Source organism: Tetrao urogallus (genome assembly GCF_951394365.1).
Source record: "Tetrao urogallus genome assembly, chromosome: 1".
In the NCBI taxonomy this organism is placed as follows: domain Eukaryota; kingdom Metazoa; phylum Chordata; class Aves; order Galliformes; family Phasianidae; genus Tetrao; species Tetrao urogallus.
In genome coordinates this window covers 154,438,705-154,459,184 of record NC_136813.1, presented here as the reverse complement: position 1 = coordinate 154,459,184, position 20,480 = coordinate 154,438,705, and the positions used below count along the sequence as shown (strand labels likewise).

Below are 20,480 nucleotides of genomic sequence, written 5' to 3'. Positions count from 1 at the left end.
ACAAGCATGACACAAGCAGATGGTTAATAAATGTCCTTCTTTGCCTTTTTTTTTCAAGCAATGTATGTGTTAGCTGCTGAATACCTTACATTTACTGTTCTACTTCTCTCTGTGGAGGGGTTCCAGAATTTGTGTGCAAAGAGATTCAGTCCACTCTGCTTTTCACTGAGGGTGGGAAGAGTTCTTGAATACAGAATAATTAGTGCTGTCTATCAATTAGGTTTGATGTCCGGGCACATCTATTTTAAATACAGCTGTTTGTCCCTGAATAAAAGCCAGAGGAAATAAAGTCACTGGCTGGAATATGTTACAGAACATGAAAGTGAATTTTACAGTTTTAGGATGCAGATAAGAGTGATCTGTTTTACTTTATAGTAACAACATCTTGTTTCCTTTTTCTTTTAGCTTATGACTGTGAATATTATAATCAAGGTATGTAGTGCTTAACATTACTCTTTCATTCCTCCAAGTATTTATTATTGCTGAATACATTTAACTCTGTTTGCTAGCATGCTACCTAGTTATGTGCTAGAAATGAATCTGTACTCCCTGATTCCAACAACAAATCTGTATTTATAAAGCATTTAGTTGCACACCATTCACTTAAAAAAAAATAATTTCCCACAGTTGCCGTTCTAGAGTATGGAAGGTATCTTTGGCATACTTTCTATCATCTTTCTTCTATGCTATGCTGTTCTGAAATATTTATCTTTCCCCAAAATATTTTGTTTCTCTTTTAAAAACAGAAACCCAAGAGATAATTTTCTTATATTGCTTCATTCTGGCTAAAGGTAAAAAAATATGCTGTGGTAGTATCTCTCTTTGCTGGTTAGAAAGAATTTTTTGTATTCCTGATTTGGATATGTGAGTTCAGTGTGCTCAGCATGTTAAGCAAAGCAAGTTTCCATGGATCTTTCTGCTCTATGTCCAGAGACAGGGGGAGTATGGAAACAAGCATCTTTCTTGTAAGTAAAACCATGCATCTGGCATCTCAGAGGAAACATGATATGATGCACACAGAAAGTAACCCTCCTTGTAGCTTGTGCTGAGAAAAGCCTCTGTAAGCTCCAGCAGTGTTGGATATAATCTCATTTCTAGACTTCCATTCCTTATGGTAGGATTGCATAGTCACCATCGTTTGGTCTCACTGGACCTTCAGATCAAATTAGAAAGGAGAGGTGACAAATATTCACCACATGTTCATTTCCTTTTTAATATCATTATGTCACTATACTGACTATTTTTGTGACATAACCTCCCATTTGTAATAAAAGTCTTCTCTTCTGCTTAGTCAGAGGCTGTAAAATATCTCTGAAGGTAAGTGTGTATGAACACATCTCTTGCATTCTTGAGTTCCACAGATTGAGTCTGCACAAAAATACTCTTTTCCATTGCCTGTGTTTGCTGATGCAGTACTACAATATCTGTTAGGACATGATAAAACATTTGAAAACTAGATATTGCATATGAGATGTCAAAACATGAACAATCTGTTTGATGATTTGGGAAACCCATTATTACTTTTAATTGTTTCGGTTTTGTGAATATATGTTAATAATAAATTAGTTGGTAATCGATTATAATACTCATATGTTCTATTTTCCTTTTGTTAAGACTCTTTCAAAAATAAAAACAAGAGGTCAAGGTTATTCAAAACATCTTGTCACATATATCTGTGTTAAATGATTTCCAATAATAAAACCATTTCCATTCTGTTCTGCTATGCATATCTAAAAATGTTTATTTTCTGTACAATATCCCATGTATTGCTTGGGCGTTGCCCCATTTAAATAAAAACAGGCAATCTCATAATAAGGGACTCCAATGTTAACTCATTGTACATCTTATATTAACATTTTCACGTCACTGAACTAGTTGCCTTTGTTACAAAACTTAAGTCTCCTCTCAAGAAGGAATTGTGTAGACATACTGAATCTCTGGTAATACTGAGTTAACATTAATCTTTATGATAATAAGTAATCTGATATTATTTTTAGAAAGAAAACATTTGTCACATTATGCAATTATGTTACAGGTTTTCATTCTGAACTGACTTGCTTTCATTTGATTTTCCTTCTTGCATTGACATATAAAAGAGATTGCTCTGGTTCAATGAAGATTTAACCACTGGGATGTTTCTTTGACTTGATATTTATGGTTTTAACTGATTTCGTAAACTTTTGATGGATGGAGGTCAGTGGCCCCACTGTGTTCAGTAATCTTGTTGACCTTCTGGAGTGTAGGATGGCTCCTCTGATTTTTTTTTTTTTTTTGTCTTGTATGGTGCCAAACTGTTGAATCTTCATGGAAACTTTCCCTGTTATGGCTCGTTGCTGCTTTTGCTGAAGCTACAGGGAAAAAATCTGTTAATATGTGAGGGTAAACATCCAGTGATTAAGGATGAAGAGACTGTAATTGACTTGTCACTTCTATAGAAGGGGTCACTTTGTGACAAACTTGTGAACTTCCTAAGCATGTGAGCTCCGGCATAATTTCAGTATAGAAGCAGTATTTATTTTCTTGCAGTGTTCTTCAGAAAGTGGTGTTTAAGTTCTAGTGGAGCCAAATCTCATTATTATGAGACGTCCTTCCCTCTTGAAAGTCATACTGGAGAGAGCTGTGCTACGCTATGCAGGCGATTCATTTTTTTTTTATTCCCACTAGGATTAAAGGATTAAAAGCTTTCACAAAAATTACAACTCTTGTTTATTACTCAAGGCAAGATTTTAGAAGTATGCTGCTCTTGGTTCTTTTACTGGACTACAGTGACAAGGACTGATGCTGTTATATCTGGATGTAACCCTGTGGGCCCTTTCCAGTCCAGCAAAAATACCTTTAGAATTTTTTATAGGATGTCTAGGGCATGATTAGGCCACCAGCATTCTGGCAGCAGTACTGGCTGAAGTTGTCACTGCTGTATCGGCATAAACTTTTGGAGGACTGTGTGCTGAACCAGACTGGAAAATTTAGCTGGTTATTTTTCAGTAAGATCAGTTTACTGCCGAAGCACTTAGGATGTCATAATAAATGGGGCAGCAGAGGAACAGAAGCAAGTGTTTCGTGGGAGGGGATGAAGTAGGAAACTCCTTGAACAAGATTGCTGCCAAAAGTTCAATTACAGTCTTGTAATTTAAAACGTTTCTTTAATCTTTCTTTTTTTTTCTTTTTTTTTTCTTCTTTTTTTCTTCTTTTTTTGATAGCTTTGTAGAGCTTAGAATACCTTTGGTGTCTTGGGTAATAATATTAAAGCTGCAGTGCTGATCTTCCGAAGTATAGAAGTAAGGACATGTGGAAAACTAAATACTATACAATAGCAGTTCAGGTTGCTTTTTTGTTCAAGTTATTTTGTGAGGATAACTAGCCATATCTTTTTAATGTGGACTTTGTATCTGTTGTGTTCTGGAAATCAAGCAAAGAGGAAGGGAGTGCCTCAAATACATAAATACAGGCCAACTTCAACAGAACACCTTGAGGCACTGAGTTGCAGTTCAAAATGTATTTGATTCCAGGTAAGGTGAATGTGTAAAGCAATATTTTGTCAGCTAAGGCTCAAGTGTTGTATGCTGTGCAAGTAGAATTGTTTGTTTTTCTGTTTGATTCTTCTTCTCTTAGGTCTTGGTGAAGGACCATATATTTTGGCAAGTTCTGGAGAAAATGATACAATTATAGGAGCTAATATTTCCACTAGACGAATATTTCCCCTGCCTAGAAATGCAGTGTATGGAAATGTATTTTTCAGTTTCATGATAACTCCAGGTCTTTTCAAAGATAAAGATTTATGTAAGTGTTCTCAATGTTTATGTGAATGTCTGCCCATATTTTTCAAACCATCTGAATGATTGTTGCTGCATCTTCTAGAACTAAAATTGTATGGATATTTTTAGTTATTGGCATAACTAAGGATGAAATGTTCTATTTTTGAGGAGGAATACTGATCTTTGGAGAAAAAAAATGGTAAATCAGTCAGCTGTAAAGCTGACTTTTCAAAAAACTGTTTTTAGAACGTTTAAAATGCAAATGGATAGAATTCTTTTTTTAGAAAAATGCAATTAGATTTCATAACTGGAAACTGGAAAATTTTGCATACGTATCTAACAATTTTGAAACAAGGAATATTTTGGTCTCCAATAAAATTCTTGTCTATTCTTGTTTTTGGTGACTTTCAGTGCACCATAAAATGTGAAAGTTAGTACAACCAGATGTTTAAATCTTCTTTCTTCTACATACATCTTCTGTTTTATGTATTTCCTCATTGCTTTCTGCAGTCACGAAATTTAATTTGTTGACAAAATTCCAAATCTTCAAAAATCAACACAAAGAAGGGCTGTTTTCACAGTAAAACTTGAAACTGTAGTCACATGCTTTGGACAATTTGCCATATACAAATTAGATCTTTTATGATTTTTAAAAGAGAAAGTATATTATATAGAAATATCAGTTCAGACTTGTCAAATTAGCTAAGCAATGTGAATTATAAGTAAAATATTAATTATATCTGTGTAGTACACAAGTTTTCTTATCTGTGAGGGTCAGGATTAGTGTTTATACAGAATAAAAGTACTTCTGGATTTATTCAAGGCACTAACCAAATCTGAAGTCAGACTTTTTTCAAGTTCTTAAACACTCAGAGAGTTTTCTTCATTTTCATCATGATAACAGAGTGTTCAGACTTCTATTTAGCATGCAGATATATGTATTGCTGGATATGATATTCAGGTAAAAAAATCATCAAGGTGAATTCAAGCAAATTTTTACAAAAGAAATTTTACTAAAGAAATTTTGCTATAGTTGAAATGTCAGACATTTGTCAAAATCTGAGGAAAAACTGCCCCAATTTGAGTAAATCCAAAAACTGAGAGTGATTATGAATTGTTCTGAGGTCTAGCAGTAAGCTGAATGTAGTTTTTATCTGATTAGCCCTCTGGTGAACTCTGCATTATGTGATCATTTGAAGTTTCCTTTAGACTCTGCATTTCTAATATTTTTATGTTATAGGAAACTGTTCTTTTTTAGTTATGTGGGGTTTTTTTTTTTTTTTTCTGATAAACAGCTATTTTAAGGAGCCACTTAATCAATATATAGATTGAATCTCACTTTCAGACCGTTTTTTCTGAAAACCTTACAAGTAATGGTTTACTTTTTCTTTTGTGGAAGCTCTCTCCCTTGTTTCCCTTGAGTCTGCTGAAAGACCAAACTACTTTCTGTATGTACATGCTGATGAAACTGTTGGATTGGAGCAATGGCAGGCAAGTGCCTCCTTCCAAAGACGAGCCACCTTCTTCCACCACCAAGGCCTCTGGAGTCGAGGGCTCAGTGCCTTTGAGCTACACAGTAAAAAAGGCTTTTTCATCATTCTCACATCATCTGGTATTAAAGTGGCAAAGTACGATGATTCAGAAGAATTCAAACATATGAGTAGCTTTAGTATTGAAGGTAAATTTTGCATAATCCTCATTAATAAGTATGGATTCTTCTGTTTGCCTTTGGAGCACTTCTCTTGTGCCAACAACAGCAACTAGTATTTTAATTTTCTCTTCTAATTTGGTCTTGAATTCCACCTCCAAATATTATAATTTTCTAATTCTTGCATATGCAAAGATTAATTTATCTTTGGACTATATTCTCATTCTTTTTCACAATGCATGTAGCATGTCACAAAAAAAGCATGTTAAGGTCTTGTTATTGAACTGCATGATATCTTTTTTGTTTAATGAATGAGGTAAATACTGCTTCTGAAACAAACAGTATATTCAGTATGTTTCACTGTTTTTTTTTAAACAAAATATGCTGTGAAAAGTGAGAAGTTTTTTTATCTTTTATGTTCTGATGTTTTTTACCTTGTTTGAATTTGAAGTATGTATTCAAATGGCATAAATGAATGAAATCTCACCTATTAAAGTTCCTGAGAATTCCTATTCTTAGTTTTCTATTTTTACATTTTTCTGAAATTACCAAAATACATTATAGAGAAGACTATGCATTTACAATTTATTGACTTACAAAGCCAATAAATAATACCTTTTCCTTCTTCCTCAGAACTCAGTGCATCTGTGCCTTACAGGAAGATGTGTGAATGGAGATATGAATCTTGTGCTAATCCTTGCTTTAAAACATGTAGTGATCCTGAGGGAACAGCATGTAAATTCCTTCCTCCGTAAGTCAAATTAAGCTCAATATTACTACTACATTATTCTATGTCTTGTATGTTTAATTAATCTTGTAAAAATTAATTTAATCTTGTAAAAATTACTGCAGCAGCAATATCCATTTATTTGACTCATCCAGATTTCAACAGCAGCTCTTACAAGTATTGTGGAAACCTCTTACTCTCTGTGTTATGTATTCCTTTTGCATGTGATCTTTCGACATAAGTAGGAGCAAGAATAAAAAGGGTTGAATTTAGCTTAGGGGATTAACTTCTGGCAGTACTAAGTAGAAATGGTATTAAGTGAAATGAAGGCTATTCCCTTCAATGGCTATGATATATTCACGTCCGAAACCAGTATCTCATGATGCTGTAACTGAATTAATCTTTCCAGAGTTCGTATGCATGAGACAAAAACCTGGAACAATTTTAAGGGTGAGTGCCGCCCTCTCCTGTGAGAGGATGGAACTTTATACTAAGAGATGTTCTTGGCATGACTTGAAGGATTTCACACTACTGGTGTTAGCTTGTTTCTTAGTCCTGGTAATAGGGATTCCTGTTTTCATGGGTTCCTGGCTTCTGTGAAACCAGAATTCTTATAAACAAACAAAAAGAAAAGATGTCATTCAAATATCTTATTTAACCAAACTGAAGTAACTTAAAATTGATTTGTATTTCTGCTGTGAATCTAGAATTAATTACACAATATTTTAAAGGGTTGAAGGATGCTTGCCATATTGTCCCAAAAACATGATCCTTGATGAGGTCACACTTAAATGTGTTTACCCAGAAGACTGTAAGTATATGTTATGTTATTGACCTAATCTTATAAATGAGGTTTTAATCAGATATATTTTGCTTTTATTTTCTATTACCTTTTAAATTAAATGCTTTAACAGAATATCCTTCTTTAGAAGAGCCGTCTGGGACACGTGCTCAATTTCCAGTCATTCAAAATGCATCTGCTACGTCCAAATGAGACATAGCTAACGTTGAATTATTTCATTTCTCTAATACTTTATAAAATTCAGTACTTGTGATGATGTCATACTCACCTTAACTGTGATTTGACTGTATAACAACTAATATGTCATATGTGTATGGAAGACTTCAAATGGAAAAAATACTGCTGTGGTGAAAAGTTCAGACTTTTCAGTTGGTGAGCCACCATTGATAAATTCAGGACATCTATTTAATAATTTCTGGTGTGTGAAGTTACCACATCATTTGGTTATTTTGGGGGTATTGTATTTTTTTTTACATAGCAATTATGTTTTAATACTGTCTTTTTAACTTACAAGTTTGAATTAATTGCATTTTTAGTTTTGCTAGTATGAAGTTACACAGCCTTCCAAAGAAATAAAAGAAGATAAAAACTCTAATTTTTTAATTCCAAATATTTTGCTATTTTAGATTTAATGAATTTTCCATAGAATTCTCTTGTTGCTTCAAAACTATTCTGCAAATTCAAGGTTGTAGGTAACAATAAAAATATGCTATTCATTTGCAAACAAAATTAGAAAACTTCTTGAGAGTTGACTTCCTCAAAGCCATCAGGCAACCGGAAACTATTGCTAATTTCAGCAAAATGATGCTCTAATTTACTAATCTTTAAATGGTACTTATGTGAAGATAGATGTTGCTATTTTTCATTACCATAAAAGACAGTTAAATGTGCCTTTTCCTTTCAGGCATACCTGTGAAACCTGTGGAATCAGCAGCCGGAACAAAACCTTCATTGTTCATCTCTCATCCGGTTGCTACCACAGAGAGATTTCCTAAGACATCTCCTATACATGTAACTTCAGGGACTGAGTCATCTGCTACTGATGTGACAGTCAAAATTACCATGAAGGCAAACACAACTTTAGCAGGAACGAACATGTCAGCACAGTCTGTTACAGACTTGTACTCACTGGAAGATACCACCTATTCATCATATTCATTTCCAAGTACAGTGGAAACTTCTGATGTACCTCACAGCACTGCAAGTCCTTCTGTCCTTTCCAAGCTTATATCTTCAACAAATTTTCCAGCTGCTTTTCAAACCTCATCCATCACATCATATACTGTCAATTCTAATGCATCTACAACTTCACCCATTCCAGTAGCAGCTTCAACAACCTTACTCAGTAGAATTCCTCTTCCAACACATTCTATCTTATTAACACCCAATTCCCTTGTTGTATTTCCATTTCCACTTGAAGTATCAACCACTCAGCAAGGAACTCTTCCCTCTACCTCAACACTTTAACCTCCAAACCATCTTTTGTCACTTCTGAGCTGCCAGCAGGAACTGTGAGGAGTAAGAGTCCTTCAGAAAGTTATTCTAAGGAAGAAGCAGTATTTTCTGAATTGTCTTCGCCTGCTTGGATGGCTGGCAGAGATACCTTCATAAGACTCATACTTCTTCTGCATTCACAGCTGATACTTAGTACGCCTACCTCTCCTGTATCTACTTTGTCTGTTAGAAATGCATCTAGTGTTGGTCAACTTATAGGTCATCCAACACCCATTTCTGCATTGACTTCAATTACTCATCAAAGTTCTAAAACAACTAGATTTGCTAGCTTTGAGACAAGTTTTCTTCAATTAACCACAACTTTATATTCTGAAACAGCTAAACCCCTTTCCAAAACTTCTCTGGTACCACTAAATAGAAGTTCTCTAGTTTTTCTCCAAAGCTATTTTTATCTTCAGTAGAAATTTCAGTGACTGTTCTCAAGCAGACCTCTCCATTAATAAAAGGCAGTATTTCTACTGCTCTGTCCATAATTACTGCATCTTTAACTCAAGTAGCATCTCAAATCCTATAACCACTTCTCCTAGTCCTCTGTAACACATCTATACCAGTGCATTCCCTGATAACCTCCCTGAAACTTCCCAAAACTATGGGAGATGTCACTTTTCTCTCAAAGTGTATTTATAAAGAACCTTCCACTTCTTCAATGTCTTTAATAGTAAGTCCTACAATATTCAATGATATGTTTGTAGCAAGCTCAAGCTCAATAGAAAATAAAGATACATAATGCAAACTGATTCCTTTTCACTGTCATTCACTTCTAAAAAGCCAAAGAAGTCTGCTAGCTCTAATCTTCCTTCCTAGGACACTGGTACCACCTCTGAATACTACGTTATTATATTATTATATTATATTATTATAGAATTAAAAAGCAGAACAAGGGACAGCACACAGAACTGAAAATTACCTTGTCACACTGACAGCAAGCACTTTCATTCCTAAAGATCCTTCTTTTACAATGCTATCATCTTTTTGAAAAGTCTTGCTATCATTACTACTATATTCTGTGACTTCATGTACTATAGTTTACTCACTGATTTCCATATTCAGTTAAACACCTCTGTTATCACAAAATATAATTTCTTCCCAAGCACCAGTTTCATCTCTAGATACACAAGCAAGATCAGTAAGTACAGCTGCAGACTTTGAATTTCTGCAGATTTTTCGACATTCATTTTAAACATAGGCTCTTCTACAAGCCTTTCAGCATCACTAAACGCATCATTATACCACCCTCTCTACTAATGCCTAAAACTCTAGAGGCCTCTTTAGAAAGCCAGTAGAGTATGTCTTCACCTCCTCCTAAGACCGCTCATATCTACTATTTCTCTAGGAAAACAGAGTTCTTCAGTAAGTTCTTCAGCAGAAGATGGAACAGTATCAGTCATATCAGCTGGAATCGGCACTCAATCCACTACATCAATGATAGTGAATACAACAGTGAATGCTACATCCTTAAGAACACCTTATATTTTTGCAAAAATACCACCTAGTTCTTCAGCCAGTGTATTAGTTGCTTCTGACACTACTGTAGACCCCAGGATTACTGCAAAGACCACAGATGATTTAGCTGATTCAAAGTTTCATATGGCTTCAGCTTCATTTCCTACTACCATAGAAACACCTATGTATGAGTCATACAAATCTTTACTTACATTTGCTCCACCTCAAGCTTCACAGACCAGTAAAGAAACTCCAGAAAAAACAGTCATGAAATTGAGTACCGCAAGCCCATTATCAAAGACAAAAAGTACCTCATTTGCAACTTCAGAATTTAAATATGTAACCTCATTTGAAAGAACCGTAGGTATTTTAGAAAGCAGCCAGACTTCGTATATACAAAGAAATGTAACCAAGGCAAAGTCAACCACAACTGAGAAATCTTTCCTACCTTATTTGACAGTTGCTGTAAGTCGGAGTTCACCTTTTTCAAGTGTAAGGATAACTTCAGCAAAAAATCTCTCGGAAGTTCCGGATGCCAAGACATCAGATTGGTTCAAAATCCTAACACAGACTACCATTAAACCTTATTTCAATTTAACAGAACACACAGAACTGCAGGATAGAACTTTAATAGATTTATCTCATTCTAGTGATGAAATGGTTCTGTCTTCTTCTTCCCCTGTGGAAACACAAACTTCTCTGGCAAGCAGAGACACAGTGACAACTATAGCTGACAAAACGTTGTTCAGCACAGTGATGCATACACTGATGTCTTCGTCTTCTGACTGTGTGGTATGATCACTTTTACTTGCCCCCCAATGTTAATATATGTATATATAATACATAATACATATTCCTTTTCAGTCTGATTTATTATGTCATGCATATTATACCAGAGGTTTTAAATATCTCCTATTTTTCTTTTTATTTTTCAATTTAATAAAATGAATTATTGTTGGAGGCCTGTAGCATCCCTGCTTTTATATCACCCTGGTCTATTCTGTAACTTAGATGCATTGCTCTGAAAAATAATTGATTTTAAAGCTATGTGCGATTCTATACAGTATAAAATATATTTCTGAGATATGAAAAAGGCAGAAACCATAGAATGTTGGTGTTTCTGCTTTTTTTTTTTTTTTTTTTCCTCTCTCTCTCTTAGCAATGGGGTTTAAACTGATGGGAATGTGTGCTTCTGTATTTCTTAAAATGCTTTGAGTTATTACTGAACATAACACAGACCCTCAATGCAGAAAGCTTTATATAGAATATTCCACCACTGCTAGACAGAACAGAAAGGTTGTGTGTGAATTAATGTGTATTCTTGTCATCTGCAACAATCAAAAATAAGCAATCATTTCCAAAATAACAGATTAAAAAATCCACAGCTGCAAGATGATTAAGTCTGTACAGTATAGACACTCTAAATCTAAATTGTAGGATGTTTCTGCACTATCAAAAACTTCTTGGCATGTCAGCCTGAGTTTTTCATCTGTCTGAATTATCTTCAGATTTCTATTTATTTTATGCAATTTATTTTATAGCCATATTTTTGTATGTATGTATTCAATTTCTCAGAGAAAGAGCTACTTTTTTTCCCAGTGTTCTGGTTATTTAGAGATCTTTTACTTTCTAACAGTAGGAAGGCGAAGTATTGATTTAACGATCTCTCATTATTTTAAACTTAGAACCAGGTTAACTTGGAGAGATCTAGAGACTATGGTTAGCTTGCTAGGAATGTGTTTCATGGAACAAAAGCATGCATTGGTGTGTACTTTATTTAAAGTTGCATGATAAGGAGTATTTTAGTCCAGCTACCAGACCTGATGACAAGTACATATAAAGGGCCACATAGATGTTTTGATTCTGTCTCAGAGCAGAGCATGAACTAGTGAAGAATTGTTTATACTTTGTAAGTACAGTGAGTGTAAAGTTGATTCTGGTTGTTTTTTCCCTATATGAAAGCCAAGATACCTTGAACCTGTCGACAAATGTAGCCAGTATGTATGTGTTCATACGGGCTGGATGTTATACAACCTTTCAAAGAACTGCCTTAAGGATGTGCAGAAGCCAGACTGCGGTTTTCGAGGAATGCCAGTTCAAGTTAATAATGATAGTTGTTGCCCAGAATGGGAATGTCCTTGTAAGTAATTTTATTTATAAATACTTACAACATAGAGCCTTAATATATAAATTTTAGGTGATATACTGAGAGACTATTACAGTGGAAAGATGAGGTTGAGTATAGAAATTAATTTAAAGGAGATTACTTGGGTCTCATCAGCAAAACACAACGAAATATAGTAAATGCTTTGGTGTCTTTGAATTAACATTCAGGATTCAACTTTGTTTTAAACAAAAACACTGAAATTAGAACTGCAACATGAATATAAACATTTTCAGCTGAAAATCTTCAGAATATTTATCATTAGAAAATATTTGTATGTCAACATTTTGGAGAAGAATACAAATTAAATACTAGCCTTTTATGAAAGAACCTCCAGATTTCACTCTGCTCCAGAAGGAGTTCTTACTGACCTTTAGAAACTATAGAGATTGGGAGCAGACTTTCTGCCTGGAGTACCAGCAGTTAAAAGAAAAGTAGTATTAAAAACTTTGCAGCATTTCTGAAACCTTTATAATAATTTTTGATATTCATCTGGAGATAGAATGGGTTCATCTCTTGCACGTCAAATATTTTCTATATTTAATTAATTTAATTACATTGTTATTAAATTAATTAATACACTGTCATTTAATCTGACAATGTAGAAATTCATTATCCTTACCTGTGAAACATTGACATAAGTTTAATTTTTCACCAATTTAAACTTTCCCAAGAACAAAGCACTTGTTTAAGCTGTTTCACATGGAGTAACATAAGATGCTTCTCCTTGTGGCTCAGTATGCTGTCTGCAGAACAATGCCATCTAGACACATATATGAAAGTATCTTATATGAAAGCACTTCATATGAAAGTATGAAAGTATTTGTCAAAGTGATTGTTTTTAGAAATGCCTAATATTATGTAACCTCATTAAATGACAGCTCTTTTTTAGGTCAGTGTTCTGTTCTGTCTGAACTGAGTGTTATTACGTTTGATGGAAACAGCATAGCCCTCTGTAACATGGCTTCCTACATTTTAGTCAAGCTACCAGGAGAAACTATTGTTGCTCACATTGAAAAATGTCCTGCTAATCAGGTAAGAAACTTGCATTTCCATGGTAATTGTAGTAGTATCTGGAATTATTGTGTTAGGGATCTAACAGTTGATAAAAAATGCATTGGTTTCTAAAAACAGTTCATTAAAAGATTCATTGTGTGTATTACTTTTTATGATTTATAGGAAACATATTGAGTTTAATTAGTTTTATACTAGTTTAATTAGGAAACTAGTTGTAGAAAAACGTTTAAACACAAAGAAAACAGTCAATTTGTTTTTGCCAAATAAGAATTCTGGAAGTTACTGTTGCATTTCTAATCTACTTTTCAATGTTTTCCAGAGTGCAAATTCAATAAGAAAAATAGTAAGTGCTTTTTTTCCTTCTAGTAATTATAAACTGTGTTAATATTACACCTATGGAAATAATTCCCTTCCTCCTCAAAAATTGTAACAAAACTTGTTCATTGCTTTTCTTTCAAGGTTCCTCCTGCAAGCACGTCAGGGCTCTGTTTTAAGAAATTAAATGTAACAACACATACATCCAAACTACTTATCAATCGTTTAGAAAGAAAAGTAAGTTTCTGTCACCAATATATAGCATGTATACACTAAAGAGGTAACTGTAGTGCTATTCTATTGTAGAATGCTGTAGGTCAGACTTAGAGTGATAGGATCTCTTCTGCAGTTCATATTGCCAGTGATTTGTGATATGCTAGGGGAAAAGAAAAAGTTTCTGACACTCAGATTTACTTGCCTGCCACTTATATGACATTTCAAAGTGTTTCAAGATATTAAAGATTTTTTAAAAGCTACGAAAGCATTCATAATTGATAATGTATTTCCAGATAACATCAAACAGAACAGAAGCTTTTCAAGATGTAATAGATATTTAAGCTGTCATTTATGCTGGACAATAACAGATTAGAATAGATAACTTTGAATTACTGAGCGTAGATTTTTTTTTAATTATTTTAACCAAATGATATGGGATAAGTACTGGATACTGCTTAGTTTGAAAAGATTTCCATATCATTATTTTCTTCTTATGCCTATTTCATCTGCAGTTACAGTGTCACTGACAAGAAGCACTGTGATTTAAGCACAGCAATTACTGACACAGCATATGGCAGAGGCTATAAAATCTCTTTTGCTATTTGATGTAAAGACATCATATAAAATAAATCTTTGTAATCTGTTTTTATCCCTAAAGTCTATATTTGGTTTATTTTAGGTAGTGGTGGATTCTGTAATCCCATCCTTACCATTTTCGAAAGAAGGACTGAGTATTCAGGATACTGGTGCAATGTATGTCGTTAATACTCCAGCTGGTATTAGCATCAAGTGGGCTCACATTACGGGCATCATAGATATACAGTATGGATTGCACTCTAACACATCAATAATGACAGAAGGACTTTGTGGTGAGACTGTGGTGACAATTAATTGTTTTCATATTCAGCATTTACATCTCTTTTCTATATTCATTTTTTGTGATTTTATCCCTATGGCTTTTGTGACTTCTAGTGATTATGCTAACAATTCTATTTGAGATGGGCTTTTGAAATTCTGTTAATTAACAAGAGTAAAATGATAATTCTGTGTGAAAGCAATCCTTCCTAATAAACTATTTTTCAAATTCTAGGCACTGAGGTAGCAAAAAGAAACAGTACTGTTAAGAATACTGTCAAATATTTACCATGCAGGTACCATCTTCTGTGCTTCTCCTTGCCATCTAGGAGAATAACAGGGCTTGTCACCACAGGCTAGCCTTCTGTGGACCCTGGAGGGTATCAGGAAGCATGAAGGCAAGGACTGGGCTATGTTTAGCAGTGTAGAAGCAAAGTAGAAAAAAGCTACAAAAATGCTGGCTGATCCCTGGGATGTGATACACTATTGTGAAGATTAAAAAGATTGATGTTATTCACTTCTTATATATTTATTGGAGGTTTCTATTTCCACTGATGAATTAACTGAATACAATCTGTAATGCATTCAGGTAGAGAGTGGATGCCAGGCATTTAGGGGTGCTTTTTTTTTTTTTTTTTTTTTTTTCCCTACTCTTGCATTAATAAATAGATTAGGAAAAACATTTTCAATTTAAAAAGTAATTTGGTCTTCAAAGGGTTCATTTCATTTTCACTATTTCTTGCATTTAGAATGTCCAGTTTAGACTGAATGAAGTCAGCAACGTGCACTTATTTTGAAAGCCACCTGCACTAACTTCTATGCAGCTGGCTGCTGTTCAGTAGAATAGTAACAGAATCTGGTGCCATGTCAGTAAATTTTTCACCTTCAACAGCACCTTTTGGTAACAGTTTTTCTTAAAAGTTAGTTCATTGTTGGGAAAAGTATAATTACTTGTATTGCACAGTTTGCTCATTTTACTAAGATGATAATAAAATCACAAGTATACAATTGGAACTACTGTGGACATGTAGCTGCTTGGACTTACAAATCAGATGCTAAGTCTCACACATGAACTTCATGCAATGTTATTCTTACCTTATCAAATGCACATTTCTTTCTCAAAGGAAGTAATATGCCATGTTCTGTTGGTTCTCTCTGTTTTTGCTTTGAACATGATGCTCTCTCTTCAGGGGTGTGTAATGGAGATCCTACTGATGATCTGAAAATGCAAAACAGAACCATAATTACAAATATGGAGGAAATTGAAGTGTTCATTAAGAGCTGGGAAATTGAGAAATCTCTTGATGTAACAACTAGGAAGCCAGTAAGAAACTGTACTGAAGATAACTGCACATATTGTATGGAACTGTTAAACAGAAGTTTCTTCATCCATTGTCACAATAAAGTGAGTACAAAGAAATTCCAGGTGCAAATTAAATAAGTTGTGTAATTAAGAAAAGAGTGAGAGTGATGCAGATTTTTTTAATGTTATGCTTATTTTCAAGAGTTCACAAAAGGATGGATGGCTTTAATAAATATTTTTGTCATGCTGTCCATTGTAAATAAACACAGAATAACATAATCACAGGGATTGGAAGGGACCTCAAGAGATCACTGAGTCCAACCCCTCTATTAAAGCAGGTACCCTACAATAGGTCATACAGGTAGGTGCCCACATGGGTCATGAAATCTGCACAGAAGACTTCACAACCATTCTGTGCAGCCTGTTCCAGTGCTCCATCACCCTTACTGTAAAGAATTTCTGCATGTTTGTATGAAACTTCTTGTGTTCAAGTTTTAGGCCACTGCTCCTTGTCCTATCACTACACATCACTGAAAAGAGCCTGGCCTCATCCATTTGCCTCCCACTTCCCTATAGATGTTTATAAACATCAGTCTTCTTTTCCCCATGCTGAACAGACCCAGGTTACTCAGCCCTTTCTCATATGGGAAACGCTCCAGGCCCTTTATCATCTTACTTAAGTTTTTGTTATTTAAAATGAAACAGACATTTATGTGGATCTCTGTGCTATTATGCTGTTTCTTAAATCACTGAGTAGGCAGAGCTCACAGGAGTGACAACAGGTCATGATCTCAACGCAGGTGTGTTCCTGAAGAGATATTTTTAGGAAAAGCTTGACAACAGTCACTAGAAATGGAAGCCTCACTCTTTTTCTGTATATAACAGCAACTCATGCAGTCTGAGACTGATTGTACTAATTACATTTCCACTTCTGATGTAGTTGCTATTATGTTGACAGTTTTGAAGCTTTTCTTACAGAAACCATAATAATTTATATATTTTTGGAAACTGTTCTTTCAAAAGGGGTTGTAGGTCTTGCACGCAGGCTACCACTAGAGGTAGCCAGTGCAACACATCTGCAATGTGAAATGAGAAATCCCATCTCCCTCAGGATTGACTTTCCCACTTTTCCCACTTAATTCAGAATAATTTCTAACTATTCTTTTTCCAGCCCGATTTTGCTTTGCAGTACTCTTTGTGATTTTCATCCCAGACAAATGGTACTACAGGTATTGCAAGCAGCTGAACCCCTTCCTTAAAACTCCCAAACTCACTCTTCGTTTTTCCCCATTAGAAATAATATAGACCATTCTTCCCAGAGAAATGGGTTAAAGAGATTTTAGAGCTATCTGCCACAGAAACAAAATGGGAGGGAATGATGGAGGGAAAGAATAGTGGTAAGAAGTTTGGAATCAAGAAAATAGGATAGTACCAGTGCTAGCAGCATGCTTTTCATAATTGTTTGAACGTATCTAATTATGAAATAATTTAATCTGAATAGTCAGAAATCATACTTCATTTACGTGTCCAGGAGAACTCTCACAGCCTCAGGTACAATGAAATTATATATTTGCCTGGTCTATAACAAAATCTGACATAGCATAGAAATTGCCAGGTTGGTTCATCCATTAGGAAGTTGATTTTCTTTCATACACATTGAGGATAATAATAAATTCTGGCAGATTAAGTTCTGCGGAATGAATGTTCTGGAAGAAAACATTATATATTTACTCTAGGCATTAATTTTGATTTTATTTTCCTGTAGCTGTATTATTTCTTGTAATTAATGATTAATTTTAATTACAGAAAGCTCTTCTACTTGTTAATTCTCAGTTAAAACGTGTTCGTAGGTTTCACCACAGGAATTTTGTGAGAAGATGTGGATCAACAGTACTTATTTTTGGAATTATGAGTGTGATGCACTTTCTGCATATGTAGCTTTATGCAACAAGCACAATATCTGCATTAAATGGAGGACACCCGATTACTGTCGTAAGCTGACAGCAATGTTCCATATCCTAATGTGACTTTATACTGCTGCAGTGTTCAGTGATGGGTTAAGAAAAATGCATTTCTTTTTGCTGTTCTTAGAAGTACTGTCTCATTCTATCACAGTATTAGTAAGGCATGGTACAAGTCTTGAGATTTATCACTAGAATTATAATCTTGATTGAATGAGTAGCTTAACTAAAGTGTCACTAAATATAGAAATGCATGCTTTCTATGATACACTTTCTTGTTCCTACTACTTGTTTATCCAATGAAATTTTGTGAGAGTGAATACTCAGTTTCCTCTTTTTACAACTTGCAGCACTGAATTGTCCTGAGGGCAAGGAATACCAGCCTTGTGTGAAACCCTGTGAAGCCAAGACATGCTTGAATAAGTGGTCGTATGAAGATTCTACGTGTTCTTATTTAAGGGAAGACTGTGTGTGTAGAAGTGGCACTGTTCTACATAGAACAGACTCGGACTTCTGTATTCCAGAAGAAAAATGTAGTAAGTGCACTAGGACAGAGGGGGTTTGCAAATATCTGCTAATATTAACTACAGATCAACGTTAACAATGTTTAAATTCTAAGTCAGATTTCAGAAGGTGTGAATCCAGTATAGCTCTATTCTACAGAGCCTAGCTTTTATCTCAAGCTACAGCTTGAGTCTATTCTTTCACCTAATTTAATTCTGCAGGAGAAAAATAATGGTCATTCTTCCATTGCTCCCAGGCTTTCTTTCCTGGAGTACTCAGGAGAAGTAGCAGGGGCAGCTTCTTTTCCCTGCATTTGTTGACTGTTTTCACCCATAAAAAAGCATTTGTTTAATATCATCATCCTTTCTTGATTCATCATAATGCTCTGAAGTGCTCCTCTTTTAAGCAGTAAGGTCACCTAGATAACAAACATATTCGTTGCTGCTTGCAGTCTTAACTCTCCACTTGTCAAAGGGATGCAACATTTTTCTCTCAGCGTGTACAGATAACAGAGGACAACCCCGCTCTGCTGGGGAGATCTGGAATGGGTCCACGAGAGGCTGCTGCATATACAGCTGCTTAGAAAATGGAAGTATTGTTGCTGTAGAACCTGAATGCAATGAGGATCCACCACTGGCTTGTGAAAGAGAAGGAGAAGTGATTGTCCTTGTCATGGAAGTAGGGGATTGCTGTCCAAAAAAAGTTTGTGGTATGTCACATGTATTTTCAGTTACAGAAGTGTTAATTAAACACTGGGTACTTGTCAGCAAAGGTTTCTTTTTTTGACGGGATTCAAGGTGACATTTCTGAGAAGTGTTATTTAGGTAATTGTGGCTGGTTGGATCAACACTATCACTTTTCTTTTAAGAACTAACTCAGTGAAATCAAAACTTAGTTATTTCAAGTCTACTAATGAAACAAGATTTCTGTTTAAAATGAATTTTTAAGCTCTTCTGAAGGATTTCAAAAGAAACTGAGAAACACTCAATGACAGAAGTAGCTTGGTAGTTAGGGCAGTTACCAGAGCTATCTGGTAGTGTACCAGAACATGGTACATTACATTACAGAATCACGGAATCACATGCATTCTTACGAGTGCCTTGCTAAGTGAAGTGCCCTCTAACTTTGCATTCCTCTGTGTCCCAGAAAGTAGCACTCTGTGAGGTGATCACTGACTACTAATATTCAAGTTAGTTCTCAGCAAAAGGAATATGCTTATTGCTGCTAAAATGTTAAGCAGAAGATATTTACTTGTTAAAACATCTTCAGGGGAAAAGAGAACAAATGTTCCAGCTGATCTGGTACTTTGGTGCCTCAGCTACCTGTAACTGACACTGTATTGTTGATTTGTTCAGGAAACATTTTCATATGCAGGAAGCAGGACAAGTAAATACAGGTATCCCTCTGGGAGGGATTTAACTTTTCTTGCAGAGTACCACATGAATGGAGCTGTACAGCCCTGGGTTGAAGTGGGAGGCCTACATGGTGATGTGCTGTAAGCTGACTTGGTTGCTGTAGGTTTCAAATACATGAAAACAGTTTGTTTTTGTTTTTTTTTTTTTGTTGTTCTGCAGAATGTAACATGTCATTGTGTGATGCTATTATTCCAACATGCAAAAGCAGTGAAAAACTGATTGTAGACTACAGCCCCCTGTCCTGCTGTCCACAGTACCGATGCGGTAAGGGAAACCCGAATAAACACTTTGTTCAACACTTTCCAATCTTGTAATGTCTGTTGTAAGAAACTTCATTTTACAAGTTGGTCCAATTTTCAGCAGAATGGGACACTAAATAACACTGGGATATGGTATATCTTTTTCAAATTCTTCAATACTTATTTATTTGTGTTTTGTGTTACTTCTGGTTTACAGTCTGACTTTTTCTTTGACTATTTTTTTTTTTTTTTTACTAAAGGTAGGAATACATTTTATTTATCTTTTTAGCATTGTTTCTGTGACTCTTCTTAACATACATTTCATCTATTACAGAATGTGATCCTTCCGTTTGTTTCAATTCTTCTCAGCTGGACTGCAGAGAAGACCAATTTATTGTTGAAGCAAAACTGGAAGATCCCTGCTGTTTCTCTTATCTCTGTGGTAGGTAACTAAGGAGTAGTTAAGTACAATCTGTATTTCTAAATACAGTAACTGAAACCAGGAATTGATGCTACTAGGAGTTTACACAAGCCAGGCTGTCTTGAGCATGAATTACTCTTGTGTTCTGAGATTTCCAACATTACTTTTAACTTCATATTT

The 20,480-nt window shown here is 34.9% G+C and overlaps 1 protein-coding gene across 1 annotated transcript in view; it reads left to right on the top strand.

The window, feature by feature from the left end:
* The window catches only part of OTOGL (otogelin like), a gene marked incomplete at both ends in the record, with an annotated part of 90,268 nt that overhangs the window by 55,463 nt on the left and 14,325 nt on the right, over positions 1 to 20,480 (top strand). Inside the window, 18 exons of the mRNA XM_079547603.1 lie at positions 406 to 432; positions 3,613 to 3,780; positions 5,155 to 5,433; positions 6,037 to 6,154; positions 6,862 to 6,941; positions 7,837 to 8,097; positions 9,781 to 10,682; positions 11,853 to 12,030; positions 12,947 to 13,089; positions 13,391 to 13,414; positions 13,531 to 13,623; positions 14,282 to 14,471; positions 15,648 to 15,862; positions 17,611 to 17,752; positions 18,072 to 18,257; positions 18,722 to 18,934; positions 19,800 to 19,904; positions 20,214 to 20,321. Of these exons, the coding sequence (XP_079403729.1) occupies positions 406 to 432; positions 3,613 to 3,780; positions 5,155 to 5,433; positions 6,037 to 6,154; positions 6,862 to 6,941; positions 7,837 to 8,097; positions 9,781 to 10,682; positions 11,853 to 12,030; positions 12,947 to 13,089; positions 13,391 to 13,414; positions 13,531 to 13,623; positions 14,282 to 14,471; positions 15,648 to 15,862; positions 17,611 to 17,752; positions 18,072 to 18,257; positions 18,722 to 18,934; positions 19,800 to 19,904; positions 20,214 to 20,321 (3,432 nt within the window). The remainder of the gene's footprint in view (positions 1 to 405; positions 433 to 3,612; positions 3,781 to 5,154; positions 5,434 to 6,036; positions 6,155 to 6,861; positions 6,942 to 7,836; positions 8,098 to 9,780; positions 10,683 to 11,852; positions 12,031 to 12,946; positions 13,090 to 13,390; positions 13,415 to 13,530; positions 13,624 to 14,281; positions 14,472 to 15,647; positions 15,863 to 17,610; positions 17,753 to 18,071; positions 18,258 to 18,721; positions 18,935 to 19,799; positions 19,905 to 20,213; positions 20,322 to 20,480) is intronic.